This window comes from Botryllus schlosseri, chromosome 4 (assembly GCF_051294905.1).
Source record: "Botryllus schlosseri isolate E-star chromosome 4, Bs_hap1, whole genome shotgun sequence".
NCBI lineage: Eukaryota > Metazoa > Chordata > Ascidiacea > Stolidobranchia > Styelidae > Botryllus > Botryllus schlosseri.
The window spans coordinates 9660797-9684404 of NC_137239.1; the positions used below are offsets into that span (position 1 = coordinate 9660797).

At 39.3% G+C, this 23608-nt stretch overlaps 1 protein-coding gene across 4 annotated transcripts in view; it reads right to left on the bottom strand.

Moving 5' to 3' along the window:
• Positions 1 to 23608, bottom strand: part of LOC145438075 (uncharacterized) — a 103392-nt gene that overhangs the window by 74686 nt on the left and 5098 nt on the right. Inside the window, exons 3-4 of one of the 4 annotated variants that reach the window (XM_080315464.1) lie at positions 12261 to 12505; positions 9270 to 11444 (exon numbers count right to left, since the gene is read on the bottom strand). The exons of the other annotated variants lie outside the window; for them this stretch is intronic. Of the exons in view, the coding sequence (XP_080171590.1) occupies positions 11247 to 11444; positions 12261 to 12505 (443 nt within the window). The 3' untranslated portion in view covers positions 9270 to 11246. Of the gene's footprint in view, positions 1 to 9269; positions 11445 to 12260; positions 12506 to 23608 lie in introns of those variants that run through there. 4 annotated transcript variants of the gene reach the window in all.

Below are 23608 nucleotides of genomic sequence, written 5' to 3' on the forward strand. Positions count from 1 at the left end.
TCAAAAAATGAAAAAATTAAAACAAATATGAATATCTAACAACGGATAGGTTTTGACTTTGTTTATTGAGATGTGCCAAACAGAACTCCGACGAGTTCTGCGACAAAATTCAAAGAAGACAAGAATACCTAAATTTGAACATCAGCAACAATGTTTTTAAACTGAAATCAATTTCCTCTTTGGAAGCCTTGAATCCACGGTTGGTGGTATCGCAGCATGCGAAAATGTTAGTAGGGTCTCAGCTCAGATTAGCTGTTCAGTTCATTATGGCCGGCCACTAAGGTCATGACCAGCTCGTGTTTTTCGCACATCTAAAATACTAAATCGTTGTACCTATGACCTCAAATCTTCAGCAGCAAACCGATAGCCTAAAGGAATGAGACTAAGAAGTAAGCCGCGTCGAGTTGTCTCGCAAACGGCTGAGATGCGATGTTGTGTGGTGGCGACTGATCTCCAGAGGTGGTCAATGTGGTCTAGAAAGCTACTCAAGTAGAAGTAGAAGCAGAAGTGGCGACGTAAAAGTCTACTCAGATACGAGTAGAAGTACTTATTCCAGAAGCCACCTAAAACTACTTGAAGTAGAAGTAGAATTGACTGACTTTAAATCTACTCAAGTAAGTAAGTAGTTTCGAAAACAGTCCTAATTCGTTCGCATGGACTGTCAAAAGCTGCAAATTGAGCTATGCGGAAGGTGCAGAGAGCTTGATTCATATTGATGCATCCCAGAAGGTATCAATTTTCAACATAATAAGCATTCTTTCGCATCATGGGATTCAAATTATAGAATTGATATGAAAATGTGACACTAACCCTTTTTTTACTAGAAGACCCCGTTTAAGAGAACATCATGGCATGGCGCCGTACCCCATATTATAAGGCACCAAGTTTAGGCGAAGAGCAAAACGGAGAAATTGTATTGGATACGGTTTCAACAATTTACGCAATTAGTGTACGTTAATAACCAATATTGTGGATCATAATATTTATATTTAGTGTAGCTTCATTTTCGGAAAATGGAGGCTACACTACGCTTGCTTTTATGCTTCAACAATCAACATGCATGTTATGCAAAAAAAAACTGAGAGTAATTAGAATTCAAAGCATGATACTCGGGAATTGAAAGTGAAATACAAATAGGCTACCACTTCTAAAAAGCGAAAAATATATGTCATGTCTTTTGTCCATAAAGCTTCAAAGGTGATCTGCTAAAACGGGCGTAACGTTCAGAAAAGCAGGATTTTCCAGATTACCAGGACACGTCCTGGGCTACTAGATTACGATATGATAGGCAATTGCTAGATTGCGAAACGGTAGTTTCAAACGTTATGGTAGGCCATATTTGCTGTGATGAAATATTTGTTAGGGGCGACAACGCGGTGTGAGCGGAACCAAGCAATCCGGTACCTAAATTGTATTCACTGATATTTTCGTAAAAACATAGTTGTCACTACATAACTACAGAACGCGAAACCTAACAAAATTTCTAGGCTTTACTTGACTTTTATGAATATTAAATGTTGGTACTCGGCGAAACAGCACCGAAATTATATTGGCTATCTTTTGTATTGGTGGATTAAACTACTTCCACTTCACAAACTGAAAATAGCGAAAGGTAAGTAAGTAGATCACAAAATATTACGAAGTAGAAGTAGAGAAAATCAGATCTACTCGAGTAAGTACAAGAAGTGGGGGAAAACTACTTGAGTACTTTCAAAACGTAGAAGTACTTCGTTACTGACCTCCTTTGCTGATCTCGATCCTACAGACATTGCTTGAGTGGAATCTGACCACTCGTGAAAATCGTTTAACTACAGTTCGAATATGGTAGCTTTCTAAGGAAAATGGCTGCTGTCAATAATATTTCCACACTTTCACCTTGAATTTGAAGCCACAGCGCGGTGCCCCTTCAATATGCACTGTTAAGTTGATAATCACTACGACTAGTCATAAATTTAGACTTCCGAGATTCGAGTTTCTAATAAATCCGCAATAAATCATTTTATACTAAACTTTATCGATATCAATCCAAATTCCAAACATATTACGTCGCTCACTGCAATAATCGGCTTCAAACTATATCTGACGCTTCTAGATCTGTATATAGAAATTGGAATCACAATATTTGATTGCCAATTGCACCGCACAGCTGAACCGCAAGAAAACAGCTCGAAGCTCAGCGAGCACTAAGTCGACTCATGATAATGATCGCACCAAAGTATTTTACTAACTCATGTATCATGATTAAGCATCTGAAACAGTGATAGCAGCAGCTTTCACCTGTAATACTCTGAGTAAAATAATCGCGAAATGCGTGATGCATTATAAAGTTTGCTTTTGATTGAAATCTCAAAAATGTGTAGCGTTATTGGAAACCGCAACGAATTATTATAACTGCTTGTCTCGCAGCTGCACCGTTGTGAACGCACTGCAAGTCGCTTATCCGACCTTATTTTATTCATTTCCCATTCCCCACTTCTGGTTTTCAGAGTCTTCATTCCTCTCAATAACCCAAATCCCTTTATCCAACCTCTAAAAATTCTCGCTCGATTGAAGTCTGGTGACTTTGTTTAGTAAGGAATTTCTATTGGTGTTAGTTAAGACGCCCCAGATTTGATATAGCAAGAAAAACATTTAATATTTAGTATCAGATGTAGGTCTAATGCCACCTTCAGCTTATCCAGCGTAACTTGAAACACCTATACCAGAGGTTCTCAAACTTTGCGTCTTCGCGGACTCCTTTTGAACAGTCAAGGACCCCAGCGGACCCAGGTTTTTGTTCAAATTTAGCCAAATTATCGTACAACCGGCATCTGCGATTTGCAAATATTATTTGAACAGCTTCTTGGAGTTACAGAACTTCAATATACATTTGAATGGTGTATTCATATTAAAATGAACCCGAATATTTTCGGCTGACACTCGTCAGGGGTAATCGTCAGCAACTAGTAGAGAAATCAAAAGAACAGCGTATATCAGCAATCGTAACACAAAATATGACGTCACCAGCACGAAATGTCGAATGAACGCTCTCGTGTATCGTCGGTGAAGCCGCTGTTTTAGCACTTTATATAACTATTCAACTGACCAATCATCGTCATTTTGCCGATTCCATTGTTGCGAATAAAGGTGTTGATAGAATAGAACCTTATGGTCGGTGTTAGGATGACTCGAGTCATGACTTGACTCGTGTCAGACTCGAGTCACCTTTTTCGTATGACTTGACTTGACTCGAGTCACTTTGCTGAAATGACTTGACTTGACTTGACTCGGCGTATCGGAAATGTTGGTTGACTATTGACTCGGAGCAAAATTCACGAGTCAATTTCAAGTCTTCAAGAATTTGGTGTCGATAAAAATCGATATATCTTGCATATGGTCGGATCGTTCGCGAAACGCTGGTGTAACCCGTGAGGGCGACCAATCATTCATTGATCGTGCGTATTATTTGAGCCTCCATTGTTCTCTCACAAATAGTTTATTCGCAAACGACGTGATCGAAGCTTCCAGCTTACGTTGTCGTAAAATAGTATAGTAATAGCAAAATGTATATTTCTGTTCTCTGTTCTTACCTTAAACAAACCTCTTGTTTTATTGAAATTGTATTCGAATCTAGATTATATAGTCCGCAACCATTGGTGCAGGCTCGAATTGTATCTTATCAATTTGTAAATGGGTGATGTATTGCATCTTATCGATTCGTTTCTCTATTCTCTATTTTGACTGGTAACTATAAACCGAGGCTATGCAAGTACTTACGTTCTACGTATACGTAACGTTCTACAGCGCCTTCTTGTGTGTATATATTTACCACTATATTTGGTCATCGGCTCAATGACCACCCAATCTGTATTTTAGACAGCTAGCAAAATGCGATGAGGTAATCATGCCTCATACTTCGAAAAGGCAACTTAACTTGAATTGTGACTTGACTCGTGACTTGACTTGACTTGACTTGACTTGACTTGACTCGACTTGCCTAAGTTACCTCCAAAAATTGAGTGACTTGACTTGATTCGAGTCACCTTCGAAAATCGATTGACTTGACTTGACTCGAGACAAAATGTGCAATGACTCGAAATGACTTATGACTCGAAGGTAGTGACTTGATCCCAACACTGCTTATGGTCCGTGATATTATACCGTAATTATTATAATGTATATAGGCTTGATAATTGAGTAATCAAGTGAGAACCAAGGACATGGATTTTGAGGTAACATTTCGGAATCAGTTGACTGGTCCGGCCCGCAAGTGCCCCGCGACGCAAGTTGAGTTTGACACTCCTGAGTAGCATCTCATCTTGAAATTGTTCTGGAATAGTGAATATGTATATTCCAGGCAAATAGATTTTTGCAAACATCTGGAGTCACGCTGATTGACCATACCATTCCTAGCTTTTTTTCATAAATCCAACAAAACATCTTTAAACAGCAAAATGTTTGTATCAGTGGACTATTGACAACTTGGCAATTAAAATGAGTTTGCACAGTAGGATATTTCATCTCAGACGGCCATTCTGTGGATAGGAGTCATGAAGTTGCAGCAGTGAAGAAGCGAAACTGCCTCGTAATTTCTGTATTTTGAAAATAAAATAAAATACCATTATCAATCATTTTGCAAATTTAGAGGATTCGCGGACCCCCTGAAAATGCTTCGCGATGCCCTAGGGTCCCGCGGACCCTCGGTTGATAATCACTGTCCTATACGCTTCATAGTTTGGATCAAGATGAGTATCTTAAGGATAGAAGGCCTTGTAATTAGGATTTTGAAATCGAAGATGATTCAGAACGTAGAGTTGCCCATCAACACAAATTAAATGATCTGACATAGGCTTTCGAACTTGGAATAGAAATATTCGGAGCTTTTAGCATCCTTGCGAATTGCGAAAAGGTTACTTGGCGTTTTCATCGTAGGACTACTTTCGGTAGCTTTGTGTATTGCCGTGATACTGGCATTGGCAAGATACTGTTACCATGGGTTGCTGGAGGAGTTAGAAATCTCGTTTTACAACTCAAGTGAATGGCAAATGTCTATTGGTAGCTCAAAATGAATCCTAAAGAGTAACATTATCCAAAATGTCAACGTATCAAGTGCAGTTATAATTGCACTCTCAGGTAGTCTTCGTGCATAATGCAGAAACATTGAATTGTTGCAATATCACAAGTACGATTTGGTCATTTGCGTCAGCTTTCAAACATTGTATTTACTTCGTAGTCAGACAATAAAGACGCACATGCAAACCTGATACACATGTATCACTGCATAATGTATATATTATGTCCAACAGCATACATTCAAAAAAGCTTTAATAGCAATAGTCAGAGATGGGCAAGGAGAAAGTTTCCGTCAGTATCTGAAGAAGATAGGGGTAATTTACCAGAGTAGATTGGAGCTTACATGTGTTAGCTGACTATTGCTCGAGTATCAAACGAGACAATACACAGAATTTGAGTTATTAGCGTAACTAGCCCTTTATTTATCCTACAGAAGCCATATCAGTTTAAATCAACCAAATAAAGCAGTGCAAATGTTTATTTGATATCTATTGATTCACTTCCGACTGCTTGTGGTTTTTGAAACGTTTCATACAATGAACACAAAATAATAAAAGTAGTACTTTTATGTGGGTTATGCGACAATGTGGTGGATGCCTAACCCAAAAACTTGACGTGATAGAGAAAAACGGAAGTCATTTTTTAATTCAGTGCCAAATAGTTAGTCAAAATCAATTGTCTGATCAAGTAAACAAAAATTGTGTTGACTGGTTGGTCGGGATTGACCAACTTTCAATATGTCATGGTTTTCAGTCCGTTTCCCATGCCTCATCCCTTAAAAACATATTCTAGATACTTTTTTCTATAACTCATCCCTTGCATCTGTGTGCATGTTGAGCTGTAAGAATATCGGCGGAATATGGGGGATTCCCCTAAAATTTGAGTGCTGCGATTTTACCTAGCCTACTAAAATGCCATATATGTCAGGGTGTAAGCAGCTGTTGTTGTTTGGGGTGACGCAAACCCTCACTATAGGTATTTTCTGAGTACAGGACACCATTTTCATATTGCACACTGCCTTGGAAATCCTAAAACTTACCTAAAACTTAACATAAATTATGCACGATTCACCATGTTAAAGAATATAACTGTAAATGCACCATCCAATTGCACAGCGACATTGTAAATATCACATTATTCAATGAAACGTAAGAACATAACGAGAAAATGGATAACACAACGAAATAACATATCAAAGAAATGGATAAATTTGACAAAAATCTAATACCAAGCAAGTGGGTGAATGGGTTGATTTTTCGAAATTTTGAAATCTTTGCCGGAGATCTTCCACGGCTTGTATAAGACTGGCTTGTGTTTTCCGTCTCCAGGTACGTACATAGGATGCTCGGTATTTAATTTCATCATATGCGCTGCTGTAGCGTTAAGTTCTTGACGAGTTCCCGAGCACTCATGAAGCGCGGATCAATATGCGATTCTGATACTGTAAGACTCGACCTGATGGTGTTCCACGGCTATAGCATCAATATGAACCACGATTTTCTCCTAATCAAATACCACAAATAAAAACATGACGTATGTCTCAGTCATTGAATAGGTTTACAGGAGCTTTCAGAGTCACAAATGTCGATGAATGATCAGGTCGGATCGAAATCCATGCTATGAAGGGTGTCTGTTGCTTGTAAATGAGATATAGATGTGCCTATCTGTAAGTTCACCTTCGTTACTCCATGCTGCCGCAGGTCTTCTTGTTATGTTCAGTCTTATTCTTGTTGTCTGATTTTAACTTTCAAAACTTTATCTTTGCCGCCAATCGTTCCTATTCTTGGACCTATCGCTAATCAGGGTAGGAGGTTACGTGTTATGGTTCTTCAATCGTCTCAAATGAGCATTTTTGCATCAATTTTCGAAATAGCTTCGGGGTTCCTTTCCTATATCCCATACCTTACGCAGTACAGCTACAATGTCACTTAGTGATGTTGCCACATATATTTGGTCTGGGACAGTTGAAAGAAACAGCGTTTTTGCAGATGATAAAGAAATTTGAAGGCATAGCATTTTACCATGATTGGGAATCCCAGATTAGGTTAGGAACGATTGGTGCCAAAGATGAAGAATTGCTAGCTAAACTCGGGCAACAAGAAAAAGACTGAACTGCTGGAGGTGTACCGCAGCAGCAAGTGCATGGTCAAGGAAACATACAGAGAACTGTTCTATGTCCGCACAAGCAGCTAATTCTCCCCATAGCAGTGATTTTGAAGTTGCACAATATTTATCAGATCATCCATATAAATTTACTCCTCTGTAAGCCACTACAAACCAAATACGACAGAGATCTATATCAGGTTTTTGATCGTACATTTACCTGAGACGGCTATACTTCGGTCACAGTGATGGTATGGTGTTAAAACTAGGGTTACCATTATCCTTAGGAGGATTGGTCCTCCTTTTTCAGGTTTTTGAAAATGTCCTCCGAGGACGCCTAAATGTTCGTCTTTTTGGCAATTCGTCCTCCTTTAGGCAGCTTCTAGAGCCAAGATGATGGATAGATTCGAGTGAAAATGGGCATAAATGACGCTAAACAGAAAATTCGTGGTTCGAACGTAAGCGGCGACTTTTTTATTAGTCAACTAGCGGAAGATGTGAAAGAAAACTGCATTTCGGGAGTTGACCCGGAAAGTTGACCTTTTATTTTAGTCACCCAACCACAGTTTCGTGGTAAATTTACCATTTTCTCCGGATTTTACTCCAACATTGTAAGTCTGAAAGTTTTGAAAAAGTGTCCTCTTTTCCCGATTCGAAAATATGGTAACCCTAGGTAAAGCACCATCGGACGAGTCTTCCAGTTTCATAATGGCATAGGTAGTTATCCGCATTTCATGAGTGCTCGGGAATTCGAGAATAATGGAATATATGATGAAATTAAATACCGATCACGCTATGTACTTTGTACTTATCGGGCGACAGAAAACAGCAAGCCTGTCTCTTACACGCCCTGGAAGATCTCCGGCAAAGAGTTCAAAATCACGAAAAATCAACCCATCAATCTGGTTGGTATTGGATTTTTGTCAAATTAATCCGTTTCTTTGTTAAGTTGTTTCGCTTCATTATTCATTTCCCCGGTATGTTCTTACGTTTCATAGAAAAATAAGATATTTACAATGACGTTGGGCGATTGGATGGTACATTTACAGTTGTATTCTTTTACGTGGTGAATCGCGCAAAATGATGCTGAGTTTTAGGTACGTTTGAGGATTTCCAAGTCAGTGTGCAATATGAGAATGGTGTCCTGAACTCGGAAAAATATATACAGTGAGGTTTTGCATCACCCCAAACCGCAACAGCTGCTTAAAACCTGACATATATGACTTTAAGTAGGTTAAGTAAAATCACGGCACTCAAATTATAGGGGAATCCCCCATTTTCAGCTGATTTTCTTCCAGCTCAACATGCACACAGATGCCAGGGATGAATTACAGAAAAAAGTAGCTAGAATATGTTCGTGAGGCGTAAGGCATGGGAAACGGACTGAAAACCATGACTTTTTGAAAGTCGGTCAATTCTGAACAACCCTAATGCTCATTCACGAAATACTTTTGAGCTCCCTTCGAGCTCGGTCCCCAATGGAGGAGTTTGGGGTTCACCAGTTACGGTCCTGGTTATAACATTAAACAACCTCAATCAGTATACCCATTACCAAGTGATCACGAGAATTAAATTTTATGAGTATTTTGGCAAAACGGATAAGTCAAGGGGTGGCGAGAAAGGAGACCATGTTCCCGTGATGGCTCGTGACAATATCGGGTGGTGGCGCAAGGGGTGCACGCGATGGTTGTTGTCTAACTGCCTCTACAATGGTGTATTCCGACGTGAAAATGTGACTTCGTGGCGGTCACACACAGTTCGTATGGGGCTGGGGCCGGAAATCTATGGCTTGTGAGCTATATACGGCTCTTTTAGGTATAGGATATGGCTCTCTACCAAATTTTTATTTGCACACCTAATTTATCAATATTGCAGGCACTTCTTAGTAAATTTTCATCACGGCCAGATTAAATATTCTTACGGTAGTACAAACATGTCTTTTAGGCATGTCCTTTTTCAAAATCCAAACATGTCCTTTTTCAAAATCCTCCAATTCAAGTTCCTGTCTACCAATATCACTCGATAATTCGATGTACCCGACTCGAAATCTTATATTGCACGATACGTAAAATGATCAAAGAGAATAACAGACACGGCGACGCCTGTGTGAACATGCAGTTTTCAGATACACATTGTCTCCCTGATCTACGACGAGAAATGAACTGCTGTGGAAGTGAAATTCACCATTACAAATTAAAATTACAAATAACGCCATAGTTATCCAAGTTCTTGATTGTACAGTACTGCCGTTAAAATGTAAGCGTGTAGCGCAAAATTTTGTTACATTGAAAATTGAGAAGGCGATCTATATTTTGATTTTCGGAATCAGTGCGACAAATACTTTCGACATTAGGTATTATATATGAATTGCGCAAGCACAGGTGATGCTTGGTCCGTCTGTACCTCCCCTGTGTCCTACCTTTCCTTTCGCCCATTATATGATGATAAAAATGATAAAAATGTTCAAAATTTAGCCATTCATTAACATTTATAGAAAATATTAACTCATTGAAGATTCCATAATTTTCGTTCACTCGTCCTGACAACTGCTGAGACACTCCCTCACTTACTTCCGCTGACCCCAGGTCAATGACGTAGGCCTATCACACCTTACAGATACAGCGGGTGCGCACTGTTGTAGTGACAGCGTTTGGCTCCACCTACACATTTGATCAGCGATCCTCGCATTTAATAAGAGCATCAAGAAGATCAGGGGCAACCAAGCCGTGGCTCGCAAGGTAATTATTGAAATTAGTTAGAATATCAAAAAATTAATTACCCATAGGTAATTTATTGTCAACTTGCAAAGCAAACCAAAATTTGAATAGCCTGACCGCGAAATTTGGGATTTTGATAACTAAAACACCTGCTCAAACGCAGTAGCGTTGTCAGGGGCCAGTCACGTCTTTCTTGGATCTTCATATATGCCCATAAATAGGAACATTTCGTGACAGATTTATTTAACTTGATATTTTTCTTAGCACTTCGCGCGATTTGTTGTCACTTGATTTCTTGCTTTTCGTATTGGTACCCTCTCCTGAAAATTAGCACTTGAAAATAGGCCAAATTTATTTTGTATAAGGCTAACCTCACCAATTTATAGAGTACTATTTTTTTGAAACTTTATTAAAATTCTTTTCGCGCTAGACGCGATTTAATGTTCCCAAATATCTTTAATATGGGTATCCTTTCCCCAAGAAAAATACGCATGATTTATAGAAATGGGCATTCCGTCGTCTGCCGGTACCGCGTCACAACGCACGTAGACATATGAAGTTGTAGGTCATGCAACATGCGACTCCGAGAAGTGTGCCAGAACAATCGGCAGCGAGAAAACCTTGGCCGAACAGGACTGCCCTTAAGCTGACCAAATTTCTCGATATATGTGCAATAGACTTATAATTATTGCTAATCCATATACGCCCAAAGGGGTGGCGCCGAATGTTCCTGTCCTGGCAATCTGAACCCTACAAGACAAATGCTACCAGGCAGAGAAAAATTATTTACCAGTGAAGAAATACCAATTTGAAGTCGTGTGCGATTTTAGTTTAGTACTTTTGGGCGATTTCAATATCTTTTGACATAGCAGACAGGAGGTCACGAAATAACACCATATATATAGCCTACCAAAGTCATTATACCAAGGGTCCGCGAGAATGGGCTTAATTGTTATTTACGAGTCCTATACATTCCAAGACAACACGTCACTCAGCTCCAATGTTTCCTCTAAGCTGCGCACAAAAAATCCGAAGAGATGACCTTTTTCAGTCGTTACGCACTCTCGTTCAAGTGACCGCGCAGTGAATTGGTAACTGCGCACTGACTCGTGAAATATTAAAGGGAACATTGCTCAGCTCCTCCGGTAAATATGATTACGTGGGCAGAGAGAGGACAAAAATATTTCTAGCAATATGTAGGCCTATGCAGTGCTGTTTCGGCCTAGTTATACTCATCATAATATTTACAACCGTTCTGGGACATTTTATTTCATTTCCAGCATCGAAATTAGATTACCAATGTAACAATATGTACATATTTAAATTTTTTTTTCCCGTTTGAAGTTATCGAAGGGTATTTCATCTACAGTTGTATCAGACTTCTCTCTCGCACATTACTCCCTGTCGTGAGTTTGATTTGTCGGAATTGTATATTCCGATATTTGAACCACCGTCATTTCCCACTCCCATGATCATGTACTTGCGTGATGAGGAAGGATTTGGAAATCCTGGATACCATTGAAATTGATTCGATTGTTTTTCCATTCCGGATCGGTACAGCAGAGTTGAAGTCTGTAAAAATGAAGTACTCATTGCGCAATATGCTGGAAGAGTAATGATAACAGGCGGAAATCGTTGGATATATTTTCTTGATTAAAAGCAGTATTGTGTGCTCTGATATCGCTATTATCATGACCAAGCGCAGTGGATCCGAAACGTTTATGACTCACCGCCCCTATCAAGTTCGACATATACATCCCTCCTTAAAATCTCTAAGTCACCAGTAAACAAGTACTTGTACTTTTTCCCTAGTACTCAAGTACTACTCTCTCACTTACTCAAGTAGTGTCGTTTGTATGCTACTTCTACTCCAACAGTTTTGCGATGCTGAAACACCGATTTTGGCACACTGCATATAGTTCTGTGAAACGCAGTGATAAGATGTACTTAAACGGCGTATCGCTACAAAGTTGAGAGAATGTGTGGACAATTTCAATTGGCGTACTACAGTGGCTATCAATGTTTTTAGAATGCGACATAGCCTACATTTGACTTTTAGCCTCTCTCGGACCAAGCCTCATACATGAAAAAATGAAATTCTAAAGTGAGTGGGGGCAGGTATGACATATAATAGGGCAGATAACTAATTTAGAAAACGAATCATCCATTCAATGAGGTTGACGTCACGGAAATTTCTCAGTAGTATTTTTGATGAACGACTCTTTTGTATTATACTCATTTGTATTATGCAAGAATTTTCCAAGCTTATGGACCAATAAATCATCTCGATCTGCGATTGATTTTACACAGTAAGGTACTGAACATTAAGCAACAATGCGTGCCTTTAGAATGCTAACCGAGCTTATAGCTAGAACTTGATGTAACTACCGAGTGTTTATATTCCATTCCCAGCCATACGTAGACGTACAATGTACCAGCTGGAATTTTCGTGATAGCGAAATCCCTCAAAGTAGTTTGTTGAGCCCGATCATGAATTTCAGCCAATACAGCTCCGTGTTTTGCGCATTCTGCCGCTGCTGGATCATAATTCATATCAAATGATGATGTCACATGAGGAACCGTGAAACATTTCCCAGAATATACCAGCCCACCTCGTGTTCTGCAGTCATGTGCTGCAATGTAGAGAATAGTCAAGGCCTTGATTGATAATACCGTCACAAAGATCATTGGTACAATCGAGAGAGAATGAATTCAATAGCACAAGTATTATCATACATTCGGGTTGTTAAATTTTTGTGGCTGAAAGTATTACTAGCGAGTTTTAAAATGAGGTAAGAGCACATTTTCTGTCAGTATGACACACACCAGCAAAGCTTTGCCGATGCAACTTCTGGGGGGCTTACAATATGTATCTGCTTCCTATATGCATCTGGTCGTAAAATTTAGTGAATTAATTCTGTCAATAATATTGCTTCTTCAACATATTTACAATAATGATCCTCTCTCTACCCAAGTGTTGGGAGTTGTCGGTAAAGTTGGCGAAGGATGATGACTTCGAAAATGCAGGGAGCGTAATTGTACAGTGTACAGTTATGTTCATGTTCATGTGACGCGGATAAGACTGTATTTGATCCGAAATGCCGGTCGGCACCAGCAGGTTTCACATCCGATGATATTCAACCTTTTATGGTCACGACTAGGGCTGGGCACAATGATTCGAGTACTCGAATCTGAATCGAGTATTAATTGTGATGATTCGAGTCGAGTAGTAAAATACGATTTTTTCGAGTACTGAAATTATACGCTCCTCACCACTGGAAGCTAATTTATCAACGAGAATTATAGTTTCGACAGTAATTTCCACTGTTATAGCCTTGAAACCTTGATTGGCCGTATCGTAGCGTACGAAACATATAGTACAAAGCTACGAAGTTGATGGAGCTAACAGATTTCCGAAGTCATGATAGTCCCGCAATATTGTCACCAAGTGCAATGAAATCGGTATGGTCGAGAAAATACCAAAGTATCTTTAATGTGATGGATAACAGGCTTCATATTCTTTGTGGTGGCATAAAAGGTAGCCTACATAGTTAAACTATAGAAATTAAACATGGAACGGAAACGACCGATTTTGCAGCTTCGATCACTAAAATAATGATCAGGCACTGATCCACCTAGAATCCGTCCTCAAGTCTGAAATATCGGCATTGTTCGAACAATCGGAGAGTCGCAACGGGTCATTGTTATGGCCATTGTGTTGCGGTTACCCGATTGTTCTGAACAATGCCGATATTTCAGACTTGGAGGACAGATTCTAGGTGGGTCAGTGCCTGATCAATATTTTAATATATATTTTCGGAATCGGTGCAACAGTAGCTTTCGATCAAGACCAGATTCAATAATTTCTGCGCTGGGGAAGATAGCTTTTGGATTGCCAGAAATCCTACAGTCGCTAACGCAAAACAATTCTCCTCTCCAGCCTCAGCGAAGCGGAACGAAGCTGCAAAATCGGTCGTTGCCGTTCCATGTTTAATTTCTATAGTTAAACTTTCACATATCACGTTCTGTTATGACGTCATAATGAGGGATACTCGATTACTCGACTCGACTCGAATCACTCCGGTACTCGATTTTGCCCAGCCCTAGTCACGACTCCATTTTCAATTGGAAGATGTTTCGTGGCCCAGCTCAAAATTTGATGAGCGGAATACTTCAAAAATGTCAGCACCTTTGCCCAGACTTACTCACGATCTATGTTGGAAACTGATTACGTTCAACATCTTCGCGATCCACAGAATAAAGGCTAACGACCCCCCAGGTTTAGAGCAACTGTCTTTGACGAAAGAAGTGGTTCTCAGCCTCTTTTTCGGCTGTGGCCCATTTTCTGGTTTGAAAATGTTCTGTAGCCCACCTCTTATTCTAGATTCATAGTCCTGTTCAATGCGTGGTAATCGTCGGCACCGATATGCCTATTTCTCTGAAATATTCGCGTTTTTCTCTTACTAATCCTACTTAAATCGATACCTCTCTAGGGACATGAAATCCCGCAAAGCGAGACGAAAATTTTCAAGTTGAATAAATCTCCTTCATCAAACCAATTAAAGAAAAAATTTTGGGCCTCTTCGAGCTCCCACCAATTGGGGGTTTGGTATGCGGCAGTTGCGGCCCTGGTAGATCGTATAACTCTTGTGTACATTATGGCCTGCCGCTGTTCCAGTCACGTCGCGAAATCCAATTATCTAATCCCCGCTTCACTGCGTGATCGGAGTTTTAGCCCCACAATAGAAGGTGAAATAAGATAACATTCTAGGCCAGATTCAAACAATTCTTTGGTGAATGTGATACTCTGGAGAGGTGGAAAAAGGTTTTTTTAGTATACAGGTTGTACAATGTACTGTGCATAGTATGCCTACCGACTGAGGTTGCGATGTCAGGACATTTTATCCAATGATATAATCAATTCACGTGACTCTTAATGATCTCAGGGCCTGACAACTGAATCGCAAGATGCGCTGTTCTAAATCCTCAATTCATTACGATTCGTTGCTGTGATGCCGTGGTGTCGCAGTGCCGTATATTTCCACAGGAAGTTGATAATTGATAATAAATTGCAATTTTGTTACAATTATACGATCTGCTGAAGTACCATAAACCTGCATCAAATACACTTTAGCCGGGTGTAACGCACACCCCTTTCAACAGCATGCAACATACCACCCTGCCGGAATACTTGGTTACTTCAGCATTAACTTCAATTTTTCAAATAATCGAAATTGTTCTCATAGCTGTTAGCAGTGGTGGGCAAACCTTTTGACTCGCAGGCCGCATTATATTAGATTTATATTATTGGCCAATTTTTTACTTAATTACAATAGTGACCGAGGAAATATGAAGATAATATACATGTGAATGTAAAATAAACCAAACATCAAATGGGTGATATGATAACGTATACAGTATACACGCGTCAGAAACATTGACAAGATTTTAAAAGCTGATCGTCCTCAATAACCAATTTGTCAAATTAAGGATGAAAGTCAGTTGTTCCGATTCATAGAACAGTATGGAAATTCGAATCTATGGGCAACGACCTGATTTGCTGATTTTAATTTTGCATTACCTTCAGTCAGGGTTGTAATGTTATGATTTGATCCTACTCTAGTGCAGTTTTTCGGTGACTCGACTCATTTTTACTGAAACACGGAAAATGACACGACTCAACTTGAGTCAATTTGTGTATTGACTCGAGACTGGGACGGCCAATATAGGCATTTCATTGTAACTTTGAAGAATAGTAAAGTTAATGCATTATTTGTAATTCATCTATCAGTACTCGTACTTGAATAATAGGGCTAGAAACTGACAAGTGTGGGGAAATTACAACAGTACGAATGCGAGGCATTTGATATAGCACAAGCAGAGCTGTAAAACGTGAATTGAACATGACCTGAACTGGGAAATTAATAGTGAGCACGATGGCTTGGACTCGAAATCGAGTCTCATCGATGTGACTCAGACTCGACATTCTGCTCCACGACTTGGTCTCAGCGGTGATTTGATAATACCATAAACGCGATATTGATTTGTGACTTGGTTACAATCCTGCCTCCAGGACACACAATGCTGACAGCATCATAACCATGTTACCTTTAAACACGATTCTACGATTCTTGATAATATAAATATAAAATACTTCTTCACATATCGAGGACGAATCTACCTAACACACCCGCGAATACCTGTGTTTCAGAATAGAATTAAGAGTAATAGACTTCTTGGAGTTGCCAATTTAAAATCACACCCGTGAGCCGATTATGTCCTTTCCCTTTTTGACTTTCTGAGATATTTAGCTACTAAAACCTTGCAAAATGCTCGGGCCTCGAGGTCAGGCTATTGCGCTAGCAATAAAATATAAAATGAAACATCATTGTAAGACTATAATTAGCATTGTCGTAGTGAAATATATATAGAAAATGCTTAGTAATGTCGCTGCAATGCCTATATTTTCGGTAAGCATTTTATTCATATTTTTATAACGTTTCTCGAGGCTTTTGGGGGAGGCACAAAACTGTGTAGAAGAGCCGCATGCGGCCCGCAGGCCGCAGTTTGCCCAACCCTGTGGTAGGTGTACGTTACCATAGCTATTGGACAAAATCCGCCGTTTCCCCTCTTATTTTCGACTTGTACATTGTGACTCCGTACGAGCAACCACGTCCCATCAGAGTCGTACGCGAAATTCGATAATATCAATATATTTTTCAGCGCGAATAACAACAAATATACCTAAACTTCTACTAATTCTACAAATATCCGATAGCTCTGTCGCCCACCTCAATATGCTGCTGTGGCTCACCATTTGAGAACCCATGGACTAAGCATCTAAACGGCCTTAACCGACTCTGGGAATATACCGTTCTCCTATAATTGCGATAACAAATCGACTTATTTCGGTAACTGATGAATATCTTTATTTATTTTTGTAGCGTGTGTATATGGTTTGTAATTTCGCAATGTTCCACAGTATGAACATCCAAACCTAGATAACATATTTTGTCCAAGGCGCACAAGACCGGACACAACGACACGCCCCACTTGAAACTCATCATAAATGATAATAATAATAACTTCACAGCCCCGACGAGATTTCATGAACCTGGTAAACCAGCTCTGACCTGAAAACGGCAGGCGAAGTATTCATTATCGCAGCACAAGACCAATCGCTTCCTACAAAGTACTATTGCAAAAGAATTCTGGAGCAGAAAACACAGGCGGCAAACACAGACTACACTCTTAGAAATATTCGTAGATTTACCCAAATTATACCGGTAATTTTGTCCCGTCAGTTATATTGACGGTAAATGCCCGTTAAATTAATATACGGGCACGTCAAAAGTGAATTTGCTTGTTTTTAGAGGGTAAAAAAATTACAGATTAAATTCGTAGAAGCAATTTACGGGATAACCAGTATTTCAGATTTACTTTTGGATTTGTAAAAGCAATTTACTGGATAATAAGTATTCCGGATTTACTTTTGCATTCGTAAAAGCGATTTACTGGATAATCATTATTTGCAACATTGCTATTGCACTTACAATTCGATCATTTTACACGCTTACGGTCTTATGGACATGGGCATATATATGTGATTTTCGTCATTACATGATGTTTCAATCAAGCAAATTACGACATCGATGGCCGTGCTGAATGCTAATCGGTGAATGGTATCCGAACATTTGGGCATTGCAGATACCATCGTTTATATCGCTTTATAAATAGTATCCTTTGAGACATCAAGGTCTAGCAATAGTAGCATGCCAAGCGAATTTGGTATGTTATATAGTTTTATTACAGGTATGATCTTTTGTGTAATTATCTGTTGGACCAGTTCTGCCACCATTGTAGACTCCTTAACCTTAACGCATGTATGATGCAAACTATATATCGAAACACTTGGAGCTGGTGTTTAGCCGCCATGCTCCTTTGCCATTGCGACAGGAGTAGTATTCGTCCTTTACCTTTTTCTTGCGAATGGCCTTATGAATTGTTTCATCATGAATTCGTAGCTGCTCGAGCGAACAGTACATTGTGACGTCATACATATTCCAGACATAGCGGCGTCAGACGTCAGACATATCTGAGCCTCAGCACGTGCAGCTGAATGTTCCGAGATAGATATTATATCGACGCGATGGTTTCGTATTGGATAATAACAAGATGCGTTGCTGTAAGATATTGAGGGTTTCGAAGCTACAGCTTAACTCTAGCTTTAGAATATTGCAGGTGTTGATAGCAGATATTGTAGGTATAGCAGTATCCGAGCTCAAACCTGGCAACTTATTCTCAGTCCTGTTTCTGAAGAACTATGTATTTTCGTTTCAGTTTAATGGTGAACAGAAGCTATGGCTTATAAGAATGTATTATATTTTCCGACATTGAACTACACGAAAATGGAAGCGTTATGGCATTATGAATCATGACGTCGAATGCTTATGTGATAGAAAGGGATCATTTCGCCTCTCGCTTCTAGCACGGTGCCGTGCGAAATACATTGGACGTGCGATGCAAAGGAATATTGCCAGAAAAGTTTGCAATCACGCTGGAAAAGATGATTCAGGTACGAAATCCTAGGCCAGGGGTATCAAACCCAACTTGCGTCGCTGGCCGGATTCAAACTTTCAAACCGCTCGCGGGCCGGATCAGTAAAATCATTCCAAAATGTTACGATACATCAAAACGCCCGCCCTTACTTTTCGCTTGAATAGTTTATTATCAATCCTGTATACATTTTGGTATATTACATAACATTAACGATCATATCATATGGATATATTCTAGCAGCACCATTACTCGCAAACAACGGAATTTTGGATTGATCGTTTGAATTCACCCGCTAAAACACTGACTCTAACGACTGAATAAGCTGACATATTTGTATGCTCCCTTTGTTTTATTCGTAATCTGCCGTTAACTCATCGTATGCGCTTTGAGGAACACAAGTGATTTATTTGTAAACGCAGACGTTGAATTTGGCTCATTATTAATCGTCATTCGGGTTTCTCTGTCGGTCTGGGGCCTTTGAGCAGAAGTGATAGAGCAGTGCGACCAAATATATTTGAATTGTATTTTTTATAACTATTATATTCTCCATGCGACCTTTTCACTTCACGAATAACTACTTTTTGGCTCATTTCTTCAAAGAAATATGAACTCAGTGTGCACTTTTTGGAGTTTTTGGAATTGGAAGTCAGTATCACCAACTTGTTCCTGATGATGAATAGAGTAAAACCATAACACCGCTGTCGGATAATTATATCACGGTCTATGATCTTGGCATTTGTGGCCTTGCAGGAAGTATTTTATACAATAATATCTCAACATTTGTTGGAAAATGTGCTGGGTAATACAGTTTTTCAAACTACTCAGAATTGTTCCGCAGGCCGCATGCGGCTATCCTAGGCCTTCATTATTCAAGAAATTGACAATATGAAAAGTCGCAGTATGTCATACTATAGCGTCTCAAAGTTTCCAAATTGTAACTGTGTTGAAGACTGCATAATCTTTGTTCAGATTATAGAAGAACCTACAAAAGAGCATGGCCCAAAGTACAGTCCTTCAACTGCTGCTGAAGTTTTGATGAAGCCCTCTTCATTCAGGCAGTTGCTGACTGATGATCTCCACAAGAAAGACTGGATTTTCGTCATTATCCACACTTACTTTTTTTACGTGTTCCCGCACCAAATAAACCGGATTCAAATTTACTGGTCTCAGGAACGTAAAACTGCTGCAAGGGACCAGACGAGTATATTGATATTACAGCAGATTTCTGTTACCTTTAGTTACGGAAATTTTCCGTAAAATTTCCTACGATCAGCATATGTAAAATCATATTAGGGGGAGAGTTATTTCGAATTTACTGGTCTCATCAGCGTAAAACTGCTGCACTGGACCAGACCAGTAACTTGGCATTACAGCCGTTTTCCGTTACGTCAGGTAACGGGAATTTTCCGTAAAAATTTTAACAGTCAGTCTTTGTAAAAATAAATTACGGTCAATATTATTTACGGGTTAATATTTTTCAAATTTACCGGTCTGAGAGTCGTAAAACTGCTGCCAGGACCAGACCAGTAATTTGGCATAGAATATTTTTAACAGTGTATGCCATAAGCAAAATGAAACTGTAGGACATCTCATGTCTGGTTGTGGGGCACTTGCAGCTACCGAATACACATGAAGACACAACAGGGTCGGTCACTACATTCATCATGAAATATGCAAACACTTTAACATCACAACTTCGACAAAAAATGAGTATGATTACAGTCCAGCACCAGTGAAAGAAAATGACCAAGTAAAAATTTTGTGGGATGTACCAGATATAACTGACCGCGAAATCTGTAGCAACCGCCTGGAAATGATAATCAAACTAAAAAAGAAAATAGAATTTTTATTCATTGAACTGGCCGTCCCAGCTGAACAAAACATACTACAAAAAAACCAGAAAAACAAGCAAAATACGCAGACTTCCAAATGGAATGCGAAATGTTGAAGCGATGCAAAATGAACATTGTACCGATAGCCATTGGCGCTACAGGAGTCGTAAGCAAAAAACTCATGAGACATATTCAACAAATTCCGGGAAACGTTCGGTTCGACATGATCCAAAAGATCGCGTTATTGGGCTATGGACACTGTTCATATTCTTCGGAAAGCCTTTTTGTGCGCGTAAATCACAGTATATTTCTGTAATTTCGATTCCTAATTTTTAATCATCTTTACCTCTGCTCTGCAACCCTTGCCAATTATTCATCTACTGCAATTCCTTAATCTGACATCTTCATGTATTTAATAATATTAACAATTTGACTGTATTACTTAAATTTCAAAAATTTACTACAATCTCGCAGGGAGCAAGTTGCTAGCCGGGTTATGTGTGCATTCACCAGTTTAACTGTGAATAATGAATATAATATTAATCATAATAATTTGTTTTTGATAGCATTTTTGCAAGGACGATGGTTCCATATTAAAATCAACATATGTTACACTAAATTTCGCCCGGCGCGAAGAAAAAGTTCAAGATGATATTGTTTGTTGATCTACAGAAATAATTTTAGTGTACTTCAATCAATCAAAATTCCAGACATTTAGGCATATTTTAGAATTTCCTCCCGGCCGTAGTTTGAAACACTAAAATTCCGGACATGTCCGACAAGATCCGGACGTACGGTAACCCTAGTCTGGTGTTGATATTTTATGCTTCCAGATGCTATGCACAGAGTGGTCCGAAGTTGAAATGCAATGAATTTCAAACAAAGATGTTATAATGATGTGAAAAATTGTAATATGAAATAGGTTCACTGTGCGAAGCATACCAAGGTTCGTTTGTGAATGCGAACCTCTAAATTTTTACGGTTCACACACGGAACGCGAAGGTGAACCACACGTTCACGCCATCGCTAGTACCGCTTCGACCAAGTTGTTGAATGAGAAAACCTACAGTTGTTCTAGGTTGAAGGCTTAGCGGCCTGAAGGGAATATTTACACTTATGGTCGAAAAGTCACCAGACATGGGGTGATTACTTCATGAATGTAATGAATTTCGATTACGATTACTTCTTACTCGCACGATTACAATTACGATTACAGCAAATTCTCGAAGTAGTCGATTACGATTACAATGGGGCATTTCCACTTCATTTTGAACACTAGGGGCGATAAAGATAACTCGACCCAAAACTGTTTCGTTGCTATATGCTTTACTATGGGACTGGCCTAGACATGGACCTAATTTCGTCTCTTGAGGTACAACGAGGATGGTGAAAGTATCCATATCAATCTGAGGGAGAGGTAGTCTCATCGGTTTTCAATGAAAGAGGTTGCAGAAGAGATGTCTTTGCCAAAAGGCAAAAGCGAAAGCTGTTGCAAAAGAATAGACCGTTGAGTCATCAGTCACGGCATCTTGTTATGACAATTCAACAATTTGGGAAAGGGCTAGCCGAATCTATAGTGATTCACCCGTTATCGAAAGAACTATGAAGCATACTTAGTGAAAAGCAACCACCATTCCAATGGTAAATCCGTGAAGTATTGTACCGGTACTTTTTTCAAGTACAGTCACTTCAACTTCTTCTTTGACATTCTGGTGCGTTGCCTATGGATTGAAGTACAGCTGTTGGACATTGAACCCAGGAGAGTATCAGTGCACCTGAGTAAAGCCAGGGATGATTATGAGCCAGGCCAGAGTGGGACTGGCGGCAACTTCACACACAACTTTGCTTCATCACTTAATTACTCTATGCAAGTAAACCTTCTGTCATGCGCAACTTATTGGCGAAAACAACCCTTGTCTCTGGTCTGGATTATGAGCTCTCTATTTGCGTTGATGATATCCATCAGCACTGTCGGATATTGAAGCATGGCTTCATTTTTGTACTTTTAACTGAAAAACTTGGATATTAAGCAAACGATCACATATGACATCAACAAGAAAGAGCTTCACGGAGAAGAGACTAACATTAAAAAAAGGAACTGTGACGTCGGGTACCAGGCCGAGGTGGATGCCAGACACCGCAACTGGTCGTTTGGCATTCTCCTATCTGTTCATTGCATCGCATTGTACATTGTGTGTGTCTTGTTCAGATGAAAATATAATCTGACAACTATTGTCGTTTACTCGGTACCCGGACTCTTATTATATGTATGCTTTACATATTATGTTGCTAGCGCTACGAACTTTGCTAAAACTTTCATGAATTTCAACTACAAACTAGATGATCAAAAATGACCAATGCTCGTGAGCTCGTTTTTGTATTTTACAAATCTGCAAGTTTCACAATATCATTCTCGTTGAAAGTTCTTGGATATGGTGATGCTATTTGTACCATTTGGGTTTCCACCGTATAGTATTTTGCTTTGTGTCTTAGGGCAGTCCCATACATGGGTTTCTCAAATAGCGGGTTGACATTCCTTCAAGTTGATAATTATTATGTAACGGAGTAATGATATGACCATGAATAATATGTTGCTTAGTATTTTATATTCCAAGTTCTATGGGCTTACCGTTCCATTCTATTCAACAATACAACTGTAACAATACAACTGGTACATCGTTTAATTGTCAATGATCAGAGAGGATGAGATCTAGTTAGTAGTTAGTATTATAACTGCAACAATACAACTGGTACATCCTTTTCTTTAATTGTCAATCGTCAGAGAGGATGAGATCTAGTTGGTATTATTAGTCTTTTATCATTTAAACGTACCAACAGATAGTGGTAAGATTAGGATAGGAAGGTATTGAAATGACATGAAGTCTTTCAACGAGACAGCTATTTGGCCAAGATCATATTATATCTAGAAAGGGTTTGTGTTGAATCCAGTCCAATCTGGTGTACTTTTGGCCGCTAAATGGAGAACAGAAACCATTACAGTTGGTGATAAGGATAGAAGCATAATTTCAGCACTTCCATCACGAGGACAAGACGTTAAGACACAGCATCATTTTCGTCGCTAACAGCTATTTGATATCCATATGGATGATTTATGTTGATATGGATACTTTCACCACCCTCCTTGTACTTCAAAAATCAAAATTAGGGCGATGTTTAGTCCAGTCCCATAGTAAAGCATATAACAACAAAACAGTTTTGGGTCGAGTAATCTTTATCGCCCCTAGTGTTCAAAATGACGTGGAAATGCCGCATTACAATGGAAAAGTAATCACGATTACGCACGATTACATTTATTTTACTCCTTATAATTTCCTTTTGAAGGCA